Genomic DNA, 18,291 nt, shown 5'->3' with positions numbered 1-18,291 from the left:
TTTTGCTTCGCATAAAAGATGAATTTCTCTAATATAAAGCTTTTTTTCTTTGTCCAAAAGTCGATAAACTTTTCAAGTAAGTCGTATTGTCCTTATAATTAAGTAATTTGACTTGAAAATGGGTATCATAACATGAAAGAAAAAATTTTTGGGGTAAGGACAACTTGACTTTAAAAATTCAGAAAAATTCTTTAAAATTAATGAAATTGTCTTTAAATTTCTTGTCTTTTTGCATCTTGACTACAAAGCAAAAAATCGTTCAAAAATAGGACATGTTTTTCAACACTTTATTTTAAAGAGTTTTTACTAGAAACATACTGGAAGTCGAGTCTAAATGTGGAAAATAAAGTTGTCGTTAACTCGTTTTTAAAGGACTTTGATAGCATATGAAGAAAAATAGCTGAAAAACGAAAAATTAAAATTTGCTTCCTAGAAGCAAGTACACAAAACGCAAATTTAAAAGAGAATTGTGTCTTAAAAGTATCCTTACTTGTATTCTCCGCTTCTTTGGCTCGGAATCAATACCAAAATTTTTAAAGTAAAGACAAAATCTTTGGAACCGGGCATGCTTTTTTTCAGTGTATATGTTATCCTAAAAACGAACTTGGACAAATAATCGTCCAAGTTCCGATAATCGAAATCTCAAATAGTAAAAAAAAATTTCCTTATAACGATAAGCTTGAAATTGTGTCGGAATTCAAGCACGCTTACCAGAGTTGGTAGAATTCTACCAAAAATGGTAGATTTGTTACTGATTGATAGAACTCTTGGAGTTTTGGTAGATTTTAAATTTTTTATAGAAATTAAATTTTCTATAAATATAAAAATTGAAGAAATTTTTCTATAGAAAGACAATTTTGATAAAATTTTCTATAGAAATAAAAAAAAAATTGAAGTAAAATTTTGACATAATTTTCTATAACAAGAAAATTTTGAAAAAATTTTCTATAGAAATAAAATTTTGACAAATCTTTTTCTAGAAATAATATTTTGACAAAATTTTCTATAGAAATTAAATTTGGACAAAATGTTCTATGTGAATAAAATTTGGATAAAATTTTCTATAGAAATTAAATTTTGACAAAATTTTCTATAGAAATAAAACTTTTACAAAATTTTCTATAAAAAGAAAATTTTGATAAAATTTTCTATAGAAATAAAATTTTGAAAGAATGTTCTATAGAATTAAAAATTTGACAAAATTTTCTATAGAAATAAAATTTTGACAAAATTTTCTATAGAAATAAAATTTTTACAAAATTTTCTATAGAAATAAAATTTTGACAAAATTTTCTATAGATATAAAATTTTGACAAAATTTTCTATAAAAATAAATTTTTGACAAAATGTTCTATATAAATAAAATTTTGACAAAATTTTCTGTAGAAACAAAATGTTGACAAAATTTTCTACAAAAAAAAAAATTGACAAAATTTAGTCAAAAATTTCTATTTGGACAAAATTTTCTATAGAAATAAAATTAGTTTTTATCCAATTGGCCTGAAATTGGAAATCTAGAGGTATTTTAGGACCACAAATAGGTGTGCTAAAAATCGTTAGTATCGGTTCATGTTTTGATATAGCCCCCATATAGACCTATCTCCAGATTTTACTTCTTTTTTTCCAATTTGCCTGAAATGGGAAATATAGAGGTATTGTAGGACCATAAAGAGGTGTGCCGAAAATTGTGAGTATCGGTCAATGTTTTAGTATAGCCCCCATATAGACCGATCTCACGGTTTTACTGTTTGGATTTGTAGAATCCGTAGTTGTTGTCCAATTTGCCTGAAATTGAAAATTTGGTAGGTTTTTAGGACTATAAATAGGTGGTGTGCAAAGAATTTTTTTTATCCAATTTGCCTGAAATTTGATCTGTTCTGCTTGGGAGAATATCTGTCATCAAACCTTGGGAGAATATCTGTCATCAAAGGAAACTATAATATTTGATTCATGCTGGTGGGTATTTAAGATTCGGCCCGACCGAATTTACTGCTGTATATACTTATTGTTATCCTATTCGGAAGAATACTATCCTCTATATAAAGAAAAATATATATTTCTAATTATAATTTTAATTGAATTGAATAAATTTTTAATCACAATTGAACCAATCACACAAACCAAATATACCAAAAGATAACTTTATTCGAATTAATATTTTTTTATTGACGTTGGTTATTGGTACTATCATTTCCCCGATTAATTAAGTTATTGAATTGAGGCAAACATTTTTTAATTATTCGTAAACATATTTAAGTTTATTTGAATTTCGATCCACCCGTATATATTTTTGTGATAAAAAACATGGCTAATGTTTTTTATCTATCAATCTATATTCTCGTTGGCGATATTGAATATATCATTTACAATTGATATTAATTAATTATAAAACTGATTAAGGAAATCAATCGACAGGTATCTGGCACCTGGTAAATCACTCATCCCCATACAACACACAAACACACACACACACGCACAACACAACACACTCATAATGATGGTCTAATTAATTTTGCATAATTTCTTGTATATAATGAGGCGTGTATCAATATTAGCAACATGTACCTGAATTTATGTCTGCATGGCTTCCTAAGATGAATAATTTCACAATTTTACTTTTGTTGGGGCATATATTGTGGCATTCGAGGGAGATTTGTTATACTAAAATATGTCAATTCTTTAGGAAACCAAAAGAATTTGGTATTTTTTTTATACTTTATTTATTATTTTTAAATAGAATAAAACCATAAAAAATTAAATTATGATCCTATAAACAAAATGTGGGGAAAATAAAAATTTAGTTTGGTATTTAAATCATATTTTTTAAGAAATGCTAAATTTTTTTTTAATTTTATTATGCTAACTAATATGTATTTTCCATTTAAAATATTTTTAATTTTTACTTATTGAAATGAGATAAATATTTTTCGTTTGGGGGCCAGCATTAGTCATAGGATTATTCGATATTCATTTACTTGCATGATTATTTGCTTGAATTATTGTCATTCATTTTCAATTTAGAACAATTTTTATTTTGAGTGGGCTTCAAAGAGAATACAAAAATCCCCTTTATGAATAATTTCTTTTTTAGTTAATTTTTGTTATGTTTCTTATTAAACTTATACTAGATATAAAAGAATATATAAAAAAACTGTGAATATATACCATTTTATGTATATCCTCAAACCTGCTCAAATGATCCACCTATATCTCCTGGATAGTTTTAACATTTCCATTAAATTGGTCATTGATTTGTTATTTAATCACTATGACAAAATTTTCTATTCACTTTTCACAAGAGCTTTCTTTCTTCAATTTCACAAAAATTTTCGTATTTCTTTTTATTGTAATTTTTTAATAAACATTTTAAATATTTTTAATCACATATATTTTTTTATATTATTTATATTTTTTCTCTTCATCATTTTTCTTAAGTTTACGTAGTAATTTACATTTTAACGATCGTGTGAAAAAAATATTCACATACATATTTTTTCAAAATTAAATCTAAACCGTGATATACACCGTTCTAGCTAAAGTGTACTTGAAGAGTAATTTTTGAATGCTTTTCCATTTTTGTGAAAAAAAAACTAAAAGAGATTTTTTCTTGAAAATTTTCTTAGTTTTTCTTCTTACTCTCGCTCGCTCACTCGCTCGTTTAGTTGCGAATACACGAGAATTTCTTTGAAGGAAATGCTAGAAAGTCCAAATAGAAAAATTTGTGTATACCAAATATCTCCTGCCAAAAGCATTAGTTTGTTTGTATGTCGATCAATGGGGGAAAAAGCGGTATAGAAAAGAAAATTCGAAAAATACACACAAGTATTTTTAGATTTTAGAAACAAAAAACAGAAACCATAAGCATTGTCAGTTTCATCGAACATAATCATATGGTCGATCCATTGCACAGTGATCACTACATTCTGATGAATGACTAACAACACATTGAATGTTGATATTTATGCTTTGGAAAAAGGAACGAGCGAAAATGACTTAAAATCGGGTACCCACTCAAACCAAGTGAAGAATACGTGAAGCCATATTCAAAATTTTATTTCTTTAGAAAATTTTCTGAAAATTGTATTTCTATATAAAATTTTGTCAAAATGTTATTTCTATATAAAATTTTGTCAAAATGTTATTTCTATAGAAAATTTTGTCAAAATTTTATTTCTATAGAAAATTTGATCAACATTTTATTTCTATAGAAAATTTTGTCAAAATTTTAGTTTTATAGAAAATTTTGTCACAATTTTATTTCTATAGAAAATTTGTCAAAATTTTATTTCTATATAAAAATTTGTCAAAATTTTATTTCTATAGAAAATTTTGTCAAAATTTTATTTCTATAGAAAATTTTGTTAAAATTTTATTTCTATAGAAAATTTTGTCAAAATTTTATTTCCATAGAAAAATTTTGTCAAAATTTTATTTCTAAAGGAAATTTTGTCAAAATTTTATTTCTAAAGGAAATGTCAAATTTTTATTTCTATAGAAAATTTTGTCAACATTTTATTTCTATAGAAAAATTTTGTCAAAATTTTATTTCTATAGAAAATTTTCTAAAAATTTTATTTCTATAAAAAAAAATTGTCAAAATTTTATTTCTATAGAAAATATTGTCAAGATTTTATGTCTATAGAAAATTTAGTCAACATTTTATTTCTATAGAAAAGTTGGTCAAAATTGTATTTCTAGAGAAAATTTTGTCAAAATTTTATTTTTATAGAAAATTTTGCAAAAATTTTATTTCTTTAGAAAATTTTCGTCAAAATTTTATTTCTATAGATAATTTTTGTCAAAATTTTTTTTCTATAGAAAATTTTGTCAAAATTTATTTTATAATTATAATTTTATTTCTATAGAAAAATTTTTCAAAATTGTATTTATATAGAAAATTTTCTGAAAATTTTATTTCTATCGAAAATTTTTGTCAAAATTTTATTTCTATAGAAAATTGCCTCAAAATTTTATTTCTATAGAAATTTTTCTAAAAATTTTATTTCTATAGACATTTTTCTAAAAATTTTATTTCTATAGAAAACTTTCGTCAAAATTTTATTTCTATAGAAAATTTTGTCAAAATTTTATTTCTACAGAAAATATTGTCAAAATTTTATGAAAATTTTATTTCTATAGAAAATTTTGTCAAAATTTTATTTCTAGAGAAAATTTTGTCAAAATTTTATCTCCATAGAAAATTTTCTAAAAATTTTATTTCTATAGAAAATATTGTCAACATTTTATGAAAATTTTATGTCTATAGAAAATTTGGTCAACATTTTATTTCTATAGGAAATTTGGTCAAAATTTTATTTCTATAGATAATTTATGTCAAAATTTTATTTCTATAGATAATTTATGTCAAAATTTTATTTCTATAGAAAATTTTGTGAAAATTTAATTTTTGTAGAAAATTTTGTGAAAAATTTATTTCTATAGAAAAATTTGTCAAAATTGTATTTATATAGAAAATTTTCTGAAAATTTTATTTCTATCGAAAATTTTTGTCAAAATTTTATTTCTAAAGAAAATTTTGTCAAAATTTTATTTCTATAGAAAATTTTGTCAAAATTTTATTTCTATAGAAAATTTTGTCAAAATTTTATTTCTGAAGAAAATTTTGTCAACATTTTATTTCTATAAAAATGTTGTCGAAATTTAATTTCTGTAGAAAATTTTGTCAAAATTTTATTTCTATAGATAATTTATGTCAAAATTTTATTTCTATAGAAAATTTTGTGAAAATTTAATTTTTGTAGAAAATTTTGTGAAAAATTTATTTCTATAGAAAAATTTGTCAAAATTGTATTTATATAGAAAATTTTCTGAAAATTTTATTTCTAAAGAAAATTTTGTCAAAATTTTATTTCGATAGAAAATTTTGTCAAAATTTTATTTCTATAGAAAATTTTGTCAAAATTTTATTTCTATAGAAAATTTTGTAAAAATTTTAGTTCTATAGAAAATTTTGTCAAAATTTTAGTTCTAAAGAAAATATTGTCAAAATTTTATGAACATTTTATTTCTATAGACAATTTGGTCAACATTTTATTTCCATAGAAAATTTTGTCAACATTTTATTTCTATAGAAAATTTGGTCAGAATTTTATTTCTAGAGAAAATTTTGTCAAAATTTTATTTCCATAGAAAATTTTCTAAAAATTTTATTTCTATAAAAAAAATTTTGTCAAAATTTTATTTCCATAGAAAATATTGTCAAAATTTTATGAAAATTTTATGTCTATAGAAAATTTGGTCAACATTTTATTTCTATAGAAAAATTTTGTCAAAATTTTATTTCTACAGAAAATATTGTCAAAATTTTATGAAAATTTTATTTCTATAGAAAATTTTGTCAAAATTTTATTTCTAGAGAAAATTTTGTCAAAATTTTATCTCCATAGAAAATTTTCTAAAAATTTTATTTCTATAGAAAATATTGTCAACATTTTATGAAAATTTTATGTCTATAGAAAATTTGGTCAACATTTTATTTCTATAGAAAATTTGGTCAAAATTGTATTTCTAGAGAAAATTTTGCCAACATTTTATTTTTATAGAAAATTTTGCCAAAATTTTATTTCTTTAGAAAATTTTCGTCAAAATTTTATTTCTGAAGAAAATTTTGTCAACATTTTATTTCTATAAAAATTTTGTCGAAATTTAATTTCTGTAGAAAATTTTGTCAAAATTTTATTTCTATAGATAATTTATGTCAAAATTTTATTTCTATAGAAAATTTTGTCAAAATTTTATTTCTATAGAAAATTTTGTGAAAATTTAATTTTTGTAGAAAATTTTGTGAAAAATTTATTTCTATAGAAAAATTTGTCAAAATTGTATTTATATAGAAAATTTTCTGAAAATTTTATTTCTATCGAAAATTTTTGTCAAAATTTTATTTCTAAAGAAAATTTTGTCAAAATTTTATTTCTATAGAAAATTTTGTCAAAATTTTATTTCTATAGAAAATTTTGTCAAAATTTTATTCCTGAAGAAAATTTTGTCAACATTTTATTTCTATAAAAATTTTGTCGAAATTTAATTTCTGTAGAAAATTTTGTCAAAATTTTATTTCTATAGATAATTTATGTCAAAATTTTATTTCTATGGAAAATTTTGTGAAAATTTAATTTTTGTAGAAAATTTTGTGAAAAATTTATTTCTATAGAAAAATTTGTCAAAATTGTATTTATATAGAAAATTTTCTGAAAATTTTATTTCTAAAGAAAATTTTGTCAAAATTTTATTTCTATAGAAAATTTTGTCAAAATTTTATTTCTATAGAAAATTTTGTCAAAATTTTATTTCTATAGAAAATTTTGTAAAAATTTTAGTTCTATAGAAAATTTTGTCAAAATTTTAGTTCTAAAGAAAATATTGTCAAAATTTTATGAACATTTTATTTCTATAGACAATTTGGTCAACATTTTATTTCTAAAGAAAATTTTGTCAAAATTTTATTTCTATAGAAAATTTTGTCAAAATTTTATTTCTGAAGAAAATTTTGTCAACATTGTATTTCTATAAAAATTTTGTCGAAATTTAATTTCTGTAGAAAATTTTGTCAAAATTTTATTTCTATAGATAATTTATGTCAAAATTTTATTTCTATAGAAAATTTTGTGAAAATTTAATTTTTGTAGAAAATTTTGTGAAAAATTTTATTTCTATAGAAAATTTTGTCAAAATTTTATTTCTATAGAAAATTTTGTCAAAATTTTATTTCTATAGAAAATTTATTAAAAATTTTAGTTCTATAGAAAATTTTGTCAAAATTTTAGTTCTAAAGAAAATATTGTCAAAATTTTATGAACATTTTATTTCTATAGACAATTTGGTCAACATTTTATTTCCATAGAAAATTTTGTCAACATTTTATTTCTATAGAAAATTTGGTCAGAATTTTATTTCTAGAGAAAATTTTGTCAAAATTTTATTTCCATAGAAAATTTTCTAAAAATTTTATTTCTATAAAAAAAATTTTGTCAAAATTTTATTTCCATAGAAAATATTGTCAAAATTTTATGAAAATTTTATGTCTATAGAAAATTTGGTCAACATTTTATTTCTATAGAAAAATTTTGTCAAAATTTTATTTCTATAGAAAAATTTTGTCAACATTTTATTTCTATAGAAAATTTTGTCAAAGTTTTATTTCTATAGAAAATTTTGTCAAAATTTTATTTCTATAGAAAATTTTGTCAAAATTTTGTTTCTATAGAAAATTTTGTCAAAATTTTATTTCTATAGAAAAATTTTGTCAAAATTTTATTTCTATAGAAAAATTTTGTCAAAATTTTTCATATAGAATTTTTTTTTATTTCTATACAAATTTGTAAAGTTCCTCTTAGTTGTAGAGGAAATTTTGCAAAATCTACCAAAACATCAAGAATTATACCAATTTACCAAATAGTAAAAAATCTACCATTTTTGGTAGAATTCTACCAACTGCGGCAACCGTGATTCTGAGTGGTTTGCCAGTTATTTTCAAAGAAACCACCGAAGACGGACCACTCTTTACCATGGCAATGCGAGCGCTCACACATAGGTTCAAAAAACTGCATCAAACATTGATTTGATGGGTCATCCACCGTATAGTCCTGACTTGGCACAGAATACCTTCTTTTTATTACGGTACACAGATACATTTTTTTTCTGATTCAATCACGAAATTAATTGATCCAAATAATTGTTTAATTGAAATGTATTCAATTACAGAAATGATAGTATTAAAAAATTAATTGATCCAATTAAAAAATTAATTGATACTATTAATTTGCATGATTGATTTTTGTTTCAATTAAAAAATTTGTTGAATCAATTAAATTTTTAATTGAATATTTTTTAAAACTCAATTAAGATTTTAATTGGAAAAATTTTCGTGAAATTTTTGTAAAATAAAACGAGAGATCCGTGTTTCGACACCTGAAGAAGCGGTTGATGCGCTGAAAATGCATGTTTTAGAGATACCTCAATCAGAGTGGCAAACGTGTCTCGAGAAATGATTGAAACGCATGCAAAAATGTATACACTGAAAAATCAGTGAACCACCCAGGAAGAAAAATTTCGGTTAATTTTAGAAAATTCAGATTAGTTTTAGAAAATTTTAACTAAATAGTATTACAAACGCTGATATCACGCCGATATCACAAAAATAAATAAATATTTTTCAACAAATTGAAGAAAATTTATTAGCCATAATAAACTTTTTCGCATGTTTTAACATGAAAATTTTGTAGTTTCAAGGAAAAAATTGGAGTTCAAATTTGCCATAGGAAGTTCAAGATAGGCGCATTTGCAAATTGAAAGAAGTTATGAACTAACATATTTTGTGAGAAGTACGAATTTAGTAAATCGTTTTGCTTCACTTGGGTATATTTTTCACAGTTTTTTAGTTGATTTAACTAACGTACGCAAAAAATTATTAGATTAAAGGAAACTTTCTCTAAAAATGAAATAGAAAGTTCACTTGTTTTTTTAAGTGTATTGACTTTTTTGATAGCGATTTAAAGTCGTACAGTGGTGGTTTTAGGAGCAAGACCGATCTAACATCTTGAAAATAATTTCAAAATAATTTTTAAAATTGAGTTACCTTAGACCATTTATTTTGATATATAGAAAATGTCATTCGGAAAGTTTTTTATTTAATGAAACGGTTGTGAAATAAAATATTGTCGCTTTATTCTTGAGTTTTTAATTTTGTCACTACCAAACCCGCTTTAGTCTTATTAAAGTTTTTGATATCAAAATACTATTATTTTAGTAGAAAATTATGTTCTAACCTTTCACCTCTTTTTGGACGATTTTTATCACTTTTAAGCAATTTCATTGAATACCAAAATACAAACATATCTCTATTTTCATTGTGTATTTCATCAAGACAATGGCATCCAAATTATAAATAACAAACTAAAATTCGCAAAAAAAAATATACGCACACATTTTAGTAGATTTAAATATATGAGAGCGGAACGATTAGTGTTGAGAAAGAGAAACAAAACAAGAACCCTAATTCTTGTGTCCATACAAGTAAATATACAATTAACATTTTTCCTTTTAAAAAGTTGAGATAATTTACTCAAAATTGCACATATATTTCCCATATTGATAAGCAATAATATAGTATTCACAATTTTTTATCTACTGTAGCCAAGAATTATATGGTATGTATTGTATTGTAAATATTGAATTTTAATAATAATAAAAAAACAACATTTTATAAACTATAAAATTAAACAAAAAATATTTTATAAACTATCATATGATTTCGTTCATATAATCAAGCTCGAGGTCAAAGTATAATTTTATTTTCGTTTTTAAAATTCTATATTTCGATCTACTTCGGAAATCATTGACGGTAATAAAATAAATAAATAAACTTAAAGCCTGTGTCACTAGAGTTTTTGTTTTTTTTTTGTTAATTTGAACTTTTGATGCTTTTTCGACCCACCCTTATGTATAAACATATGATATTAAACAATTTTAAGGGGAACCACCAGCAATCAAGTGCCATATATGATACACATTGGTTGCTTTTATGAATAAACATGCAAACAAACACATACAATATGAATTCTGCCATATATAACTCCTGTTGATCAAAAAGTGTCCCCGTTTTCTTTAATAGAGACAACGACTAAATATAAGCAGCTAGCTATATTGAAAGGGGACTTACATTTTCTTCAATAATATAAAAACGTTTAAAAGTATAAATTGCAAGATAAAATCCAATAGAGGCACAGTTCTACTCAAACCAGAGACAAACAGACAACTCTTTATACACAAACTCTACAACTATATTAAATATACAAAAATGTCCCTCAACATTGGTGGTACTGCAACTGATAATGCCAAAGGTGGCCATGACATTAATGTCAAAGCTATGGGACAAGTTGGCGATCCTAACCTCGGAGCAACAGCTGGTGTTTTTGCCCAAGGAAATAACAAACATGGACCCACTACAACGGGAGCATTTGCAGAATTAAGCTCGTAAGTTCACACATATAGAAATAAAGATATTTTATATTTTATTAAAATTTTCCATTTTTTGGCATTTCTTTTGTACCTAGAAATGGTCATGGCTTGGGTATTCAACATTCTAATACCCATGGTGTTAGTAAATCAATGGGAGAAAATTTACGAATCAACACCTTTAAAAATGATAATCATTCGGTTGATCTCAATGCCTTTCACAATCGTACACAACTCCAAAATGGTTTGAAATTCGATGCAGTTGGTGCTAATGCAGCATGGTCTCATGCCCAAGGTCATTCAGCTACTCTAGGAGTAACACAAATTCCAAAATTTGACATGACCACTGTGGGAGCAGCTGCCAAAGCTAATTTATGGACTTCGCCCAATCAAGCATCATCATTAAATCTAAATGCTTTCGGTAATCAACATTTAGGTGGGCCATTCCGAGGACAACGTGATTTTGGTGGTGGTCTTGGATTTACTCATAGATTCTAAAACCTACTCAAAAATATTAACCTTAGCCGTATCATTGAATATTTCGTGCGAAAATTCCAATTCTGCATCTATATAAATACGGAAGACTGATTATGGAAATTTTTACAGTAATTCCGTGAGAAGTTTTTAGATATGAATCAAATATTATCGTGCGAAAATACAATCTTAATATGTTACTAGGATTTAACATAAAGTACTCATTAATAAAAATGTAGATCTTAAAATATAATATAATTAAAATATAGTTAGAAATAAGAAAAAAGTATGGAATCCTATGACTCTGTTAAGGAATTTGTGACATAGAATAATTTCTAAGTTATTATGGATATTGTTTAAATAGAGTTTGAAAAAATACATACATATGCACTAAGATCTCCTGTTGTCATTCAGATATATTCCAAAATGGGAATATATCCAAAACTAATACTTTACAATTTTGCTAATAGAGAGAGGTGAAGAAATGGGCAATCACGAGGTACACTATTGGGATTGGAAAACAATATGAATTTTGCCTTATATAAATCCTGTTGATCAAAAATATCCTGCTTTCTTTAATAGACACAACCACTAAATATAAATAACATAGCTAGCTGTATAGAAAGGTGATTTACAGTTTCATCAATGAAATCAAATTCAATAGACCCACAGTTCTACAAGTCAGAGACGATGAAAGCACTATGGATTAAAGAATAAGACTAAAATATTGTTCAAAACAACCAACAACCGAAATTACTCGCAACACGGCGATCGCCTCATAGTTCGTTGCAGTGTTGCCAGTATTGGGGATTTTCCACAAATTGGAGATATTATTTCGTGACTGGGGACGACATACCTGAGTTGGGGACTTGGGGATTTGATGGGGGAATTTCCATAAATTTGGGGATTTTTTCGAAATCGGTTTAGCATAATAAATTAACATGCAATTTCTTCAATTTTACAAAAGAACCCAGCGCTTCGTTGGCATATAAAAAAGAAAACTATGCTGCTTTTTATTCCTCGGCATACAAAATGGTGCAAATGGAGCATTTGGACTAGAAACGGACACAGGATTTTATTTTGCGCCTCTTTTTTACTTTTACTCACTTTGGCTAAGATATTTGTCTACAATTGCAAAATCATTTTAGACTCGTTGGTTCCGTAATTAGTGTTCATCACTGATTTGGACAATATATGCTAGAAATGATGAAGATAATTCACCTTAATATTGATGTACCACCCAATTTAATAAATACATTGTCATCGAACTCCCATTTTCATATCTCCAGCTTCGATCACCGGTCTCTAGGTGTTGTGGTTCGAAATCTTGATCTTATTGCAGCTTGCAAGCTAGTTTGACAAAATTTTTATTTTTTTTTTTAAGTTTTAAATTACTGCTGATTTTCTACAGCAGAGACTATTTCTTTGTTTTTATTCGAAAAAAACTTGTCAAAATGTATGGGAGGATCTTTGTGAGGAATTTAAATTTAAATTGGAGATTTTTGGGGACGAAAGCAACATACTTTGGGGACAAAAGCCAGAAAAATACTAGCAACAATGTTTGGTTGGATAATCACAACTGACTATTGTGGGAGAAAACTTAAAAGTGAAAAAAAAAATGTTTGTGCATTGTCCCATATATCGTTATAATGTTACAGGGAGAGTTACAAACAGTGTTGCCAGAAGTAGAGGAAATTCCCTACATGTAGGTTTATTTCTAATATTTAGCGTCTTGTAGGGACGTAGGGGCATAATGTAGGGACTTTTTCACTCCATGGTTACCACTCGTACCAAAAAATCTTCCAAAATTTAAAGAAACTCTTACCAGAAATCTACCAAACAAATATTTCTATAGAAAATTTTGTCAAAATTGTATTTCTACAGAAAATGTTGTCAAAATTTTATTTCTATAGAAATGTTGGTCAAAATTTTATTTGTATAGAAAATTTTGTCAAAATTTTATTTCTATAGAAAATTTTGTCAAAATTATATTTCTTTCGTTTTGTTTGTTATTGTTGGCTTCTCTTCAATCGTTATTGTTGTTTTTGATCTCAGCTTAAAGCCATGCATTGACTAAACTACAAGTGTAGCTTAACCAACAGAGGAAAAGTATGCTTGTCAAATTTATTTGGGCAAAGCCCTATAGACTGCAAGATGGTTGGATGTACAGCTGTTTCGGAATTACCACATTCCTCATCAGCATCCTCTACTTGCAGCAAAACTATCAACCAATTATCAGAATAAATTCGGGTAATTCACACAACCCAAAGTGAAATACACTTCGGAAGGTTCAAGTGTATTTCACTTTGGGTTGAGTGAATTTTGTCAAAATTATATTTCTATAGAAAATTTTGCCAATATTTTATTTCTATAGAAAATTTTGTCAAAATTATATTTCTATAGAAATTTTTGTCAAAATTTTATTTCTATTGAAAATTTTGTCAAAATGTGATGTCTGTAGAAAACTTTATCAAAATTTTATTTCTATAGAAAATTGTCTCAAAATTTTATTTGTATAGAAATTTTGGTCAAAATTTTATTTGTATAGAAAATTTTGTAAAAAATTTATTTGTATAGAGTTTTGTAAAAATTTTATTTCTATAGAAAATTTTGTACATATTTTATTTCTATAGAAATTTTAGTCAAAATTTTATTTCTATAGAAATTTTGGTCAACATTTTATTTCTATAGAAAATTTTGTAAAAATTTTATTTCTATAGAAAATTTTGTAAACATTTTATTTCTATAGAAAATGTTGTAAAAATTTTATTTCTATAGAAAATTTTGTACACATTTTATTTCTATAGACAAATTTCTCAATTTTTTGACAAAAACTTTTTCCAAAAAATTGGAAGTTGTTCTAAAGGCACTATTTTTAAGGCACTTCCAAAAATGTCCTCTTAAAAGAGTTCCTTAGTTTAGTAACCCACGAGGTTCTTTTGATTCAAGTTTATATAACTCGAATTTTTTATATTTTCACGTAATAATTTTTAATTTTTTGTTTCTAATATATTAATTAAAATTAATAAAATGGCACAAATTATTGAAATTCTTCCGGCCTATGACAAGCCCATGTTAAATTCATCATTTCTCCTTCAATTTTGCACCACTTCCGGATGCTAAAATAATATTTTCAATACTTTGCCGACGCTTTTTTTTGGGTTCATATGTTCATATTCTGGATTTTGGGTTCTTTTTATTACAAGGAGGTATTTAATTTTATAACTATAATGAAAACTCAAAAAGTTGAAGAAATTTTGCAAACAAAAAAATATTTTTTGTTTAAACCTAACACTTAGTATTGGATTTGTAAAGTCACTATGAATGCAAAAAATTATTTTATAAATAAATTTATAAATGCTAAGAGGTACAGTCCTAAGCTAATTTAGACTATTCAGTCCTCTGTGATACCACATGTGGTGAACTTCTATCTAGCTGAGTCCAAATGACGTTTCACATTGCAGTGACAACACTTAGAAAATTTTTGAAAAAGCCAGATATTGCACCAGCATTACTTAGAGAAGATTATTCACCGCTGAAAAACTCGTTGATCTTTGATCTAAACTGCAATTGAAATCATGAACCGTTGCAACCATTGTACCACGGTGGCTCCAACACGTTAGCTTTTTTTTAATATGGATAGAAAAAAAAACCAGTTTAGTTCAATTAAATAAAATTGTACATATTTTTCAACCAATTTCAAGATGTTCATTCCGATCTGCCTTACCTAAAAGGATAATATTCTAAACACTCTCTCCTGGAACCAACCGTATGGAAGTACAAAAGATGGAATAATTTTTTATAAAAATATTATACAAAATTCAATATCAATTAACTTTAGTATTTTCTACATATTATTATCATATTATTATTTATTATTATTTATTGACTGTACACATGTTTCATCGCTGGCTAATTCGAATTTCTATAGCCTTTAGTATAGATGTGGCGGGGGGAGATGATGCATTTTGGGTTTTGTATGCTAACTTCTTATGGACATTACATACACGAATTATTCTTCCCATATTGAACTATTTTCTTTCGATCCACCCTTATCAACAAATATAATGTTTGAGACACTTTTCGGGGGAACCACCAGCATGCATTAACCACTAATGATACATATTGGATGCTTTTTGGTATACAGAATACAAACACCTGCTATACATATGAACTCTGTCATATATAACTCATGTTGATCAAAAAATGTTTCTTCTTGTTCTATAAAGACAATGACTACACATGAGTAACTAGTCGTATGGAAAGGGGATTTACATTTTCATCACGTATATATAATATTAAAAAGTATAAATTGCAAGATAAAATCCAATAAAGGCACAGTCCTACTCAAACCAGAGACAAACAGTCAACTCTTTCATACACAAACCATATAACAATAAAACATGTCCCTCAACATTGGTGGTACTGCAACTGATAATGCCAAAGGTGGTCATGACATTAATGTCAAAGCTATGGGACGAGTTGGTGATCCTAACCTCGGAGCAACAGCTGGAGTTTTTGCCCAAGGGAATAATAAACATGGACCCACTACAACGGGAGCATTTGCAGAATTAAGCTCGTAAGTTCACACATATAGAAATAAAGATATTTTATATTTTATTAAAATTTTCCATTTTTTGTCATTTCTTTTATACCTAGAAATGGTCATGGTTTGGGTATTCAACATTCTAATACCCATGGTGTTAGTAAATCATTGGGAGAAAATTTACGAATCAACACCTTTAAAAATGATAATCATACTGTGGATCTCAATGCCTTTCACAATCGTACACAACTCCAAAATGGTTTAAAATTCGATGCAGTTGGGGCTAATGCAGCATGGTCTCATGCCCAAGGTCATTCAGCTACTCTAAAAGTGACACAGATACCAAAATTTGATATGACCACTATGGGGGCTACAGCCAATGCTAATTTATGGACTTCACCCAACCAAGCATCATCATTAAATCTAAATGCCTTTGGTAATCAACATTTAAGTGGACCATTCCGAGGACAACGTGATTTTGGTGGTGGCTTTGGTTTTACACATAGATTTTAAAGAAATATAAGTAAATATATATAGGCTATATTATTCTAAAAGATTTCATATCCTGATAAAAGAGCCATAAATGGCCTATTACAGTTACATTATACAACTTAGACCTAGTTTCTTCTTTAAGGAAATCAAATAAAAATTAAGATTAAATGAACAAAAAACAAGAAATGTATTTAATCTAAACCATACGTACTGAATTTGTTATGAAATATTGAAAACAATCGGTTAAAAAAATTGAAAATTATCAGTTAACAAATGTGGTTGATATGACCATAGATGTGAAAATCGGGTGGTCCACCACAGTATGGTAAACAAATATTCGATGAGACGTTATCTGGTTTTTAGAGTTAAACGATTAACCGAACAAGAGAATAGATTTTCGTGCAGATTTTAGAATATGTACTTCAGTGGATATTTTCAAACTTTATAAAATTTAAGTTCGATTTAATGTTTGACATGACCTGTGGTCATCTCTTGAAAACTACTATGTATTTCACACACTACTTTGGGCAACTTTTTTTTAAATTTTTTGTGCCTACAAAAAATTGCCCCTGACCGAAACTCTCTTGTGCTATAGTTCTTAAAATTCTCGTAACAGTTTATAAAGTCAATTTTTTGAATTTGGAAATTTCCTAAAATGAACTCGCCGGCAAATGTATTTTCTGGTAAGTTTATTTTGTGCCCATCAAAGTGTTTCCCCCGGAGATATCAGATGTAGGGAAAAAACTTTTTTTGTAGGGATTTTCTTCCTAAAATTACAAGCGTAGGGAAAATAGGGTAGGACATTTTTTCTATTTCCATAGTTTACTAAACTTGTATAAAAAAATAATTCATTCGCTTAATATTTCACGTATTTCAGGACCCAAAATATTTAATGGTAAAAGCTTTACTAATTCAAAAAACAAAACTTTCTTTAAGCTTTTTCATTAAATCTAATATTAATTAAATTGCAATGTACTGTCGCCAACTTGGCAATAAAAGATGTGTTTGTTGGCAATGAGGTCGAAAAGCTGTTAAAATCCCTATCGTAAATTATAGCTCTAGAAAAAAATCCAGAAAATTAAACTTCCATTAGAATTGGAATCAATATTTAAGAACATGGATTTTCTAATTGCAGAAATAGTATTGGAAGTGGCAATAAAACATAATTCCAATTTAAATTGCTCATGAGTGGGTATGGAATACAATTTATCTAAAATTGAACGAAACTCTTTATTGAATATTGAATGTCGAACAATTCTAGTCTAATATATCTAATGGCGATTACGATTCGAGGGATTTGCCATCCTTTACAATATTTTTAGCTCTAAGATTTGGAATCCAGACGTGAAACGCTTGGAGGGTATAGACCGCGATAGTCTTTTGTTTTTGTTGAGATCTCGTCGAGTTGCATGGTAGTATGGCTCTTCACCAAGAAATTTTCGTAGTAATTATAGGTCCTAATGACATTCCTAGCTGTCGTGATTCTTATCGACGAATTTATTGTAAAGGGTGATTTGTTAAGAGCTTGATAACTTTTTTTTTAAAAAAACGCATAAAATTTGCAAAATCTCATCGGTTCTTTATTTGAAACGTTAGATTGGTCCATGACATTTACTTTTTGAAGATAATTTCATTTAAATGTTGACCGCGGCTGCGTCTTAGGTGGTCCATTCGGAAAGTCCAATTTTGGGCAACTTTTTCGAGCATTTCGGCCGGAATAGCCCGAATTTCTTCGGAAATGTTGTCTTCCAAAGCTGGAATAGTTGCTGGCTTATTTCTGTAGACTTTAGACTTGACGTAGC

At 26.1% G+C, this 18,291-nt stretch overlaps 2 protein-coding genes across 2 annotated transcripts in view; one reads left to right on the top strand and one right to left on the bottom strand.

Annotated features, from left to right (window-relative positions):
* LOC142220561 (uncharacterized) overlaps positions 1-18,291 on the bottom strand; it is a 112,691-nt gene that overhangs the window by 89,284 nt on the left and 5,116 nt on the right. The gene's annotated exons all lie outside the window — the stretch shown is intronic.
* LOC142219792 (uncharacterized) lies at positions 10,643-16,695 on the top strand. Its single transcript, XM_075288610.1, has 4 exons — positions 10,643-10,995; positions 11,076-11,472; positions 15,855-16,030; positions 16,111-16,695. The coding sequence occupies exons 1-4, from the start codon at positions 10,820-10,822 to the stop codon at positions 16,508-16,510; spliced, it is 1,149 nt and encodes a 382-aa protein (XP_075144725.1). The 5' UTR covers positions 10,643-10,819; the 3' UTR covers positions 16,511-16,695.

This window comes from Haematobia irritans, chromosome 1 (assembly GCF_050003625.1).
Source record: "Haematobia irritans isolate KBUSLIRL chromosome 1, ASM5000362v1, whole genome shotgun sequence".
NCBI classification, from domain to species: domain Eukaryota; kingdom Metazoa; phylum Arthropoda; class Insecta; order Diptera; family Muscidae; genus Haematobia; species Haematobia irritans.
This window is presented reverse-complemented; position numbering and strand designations above follow the sequence as displayed.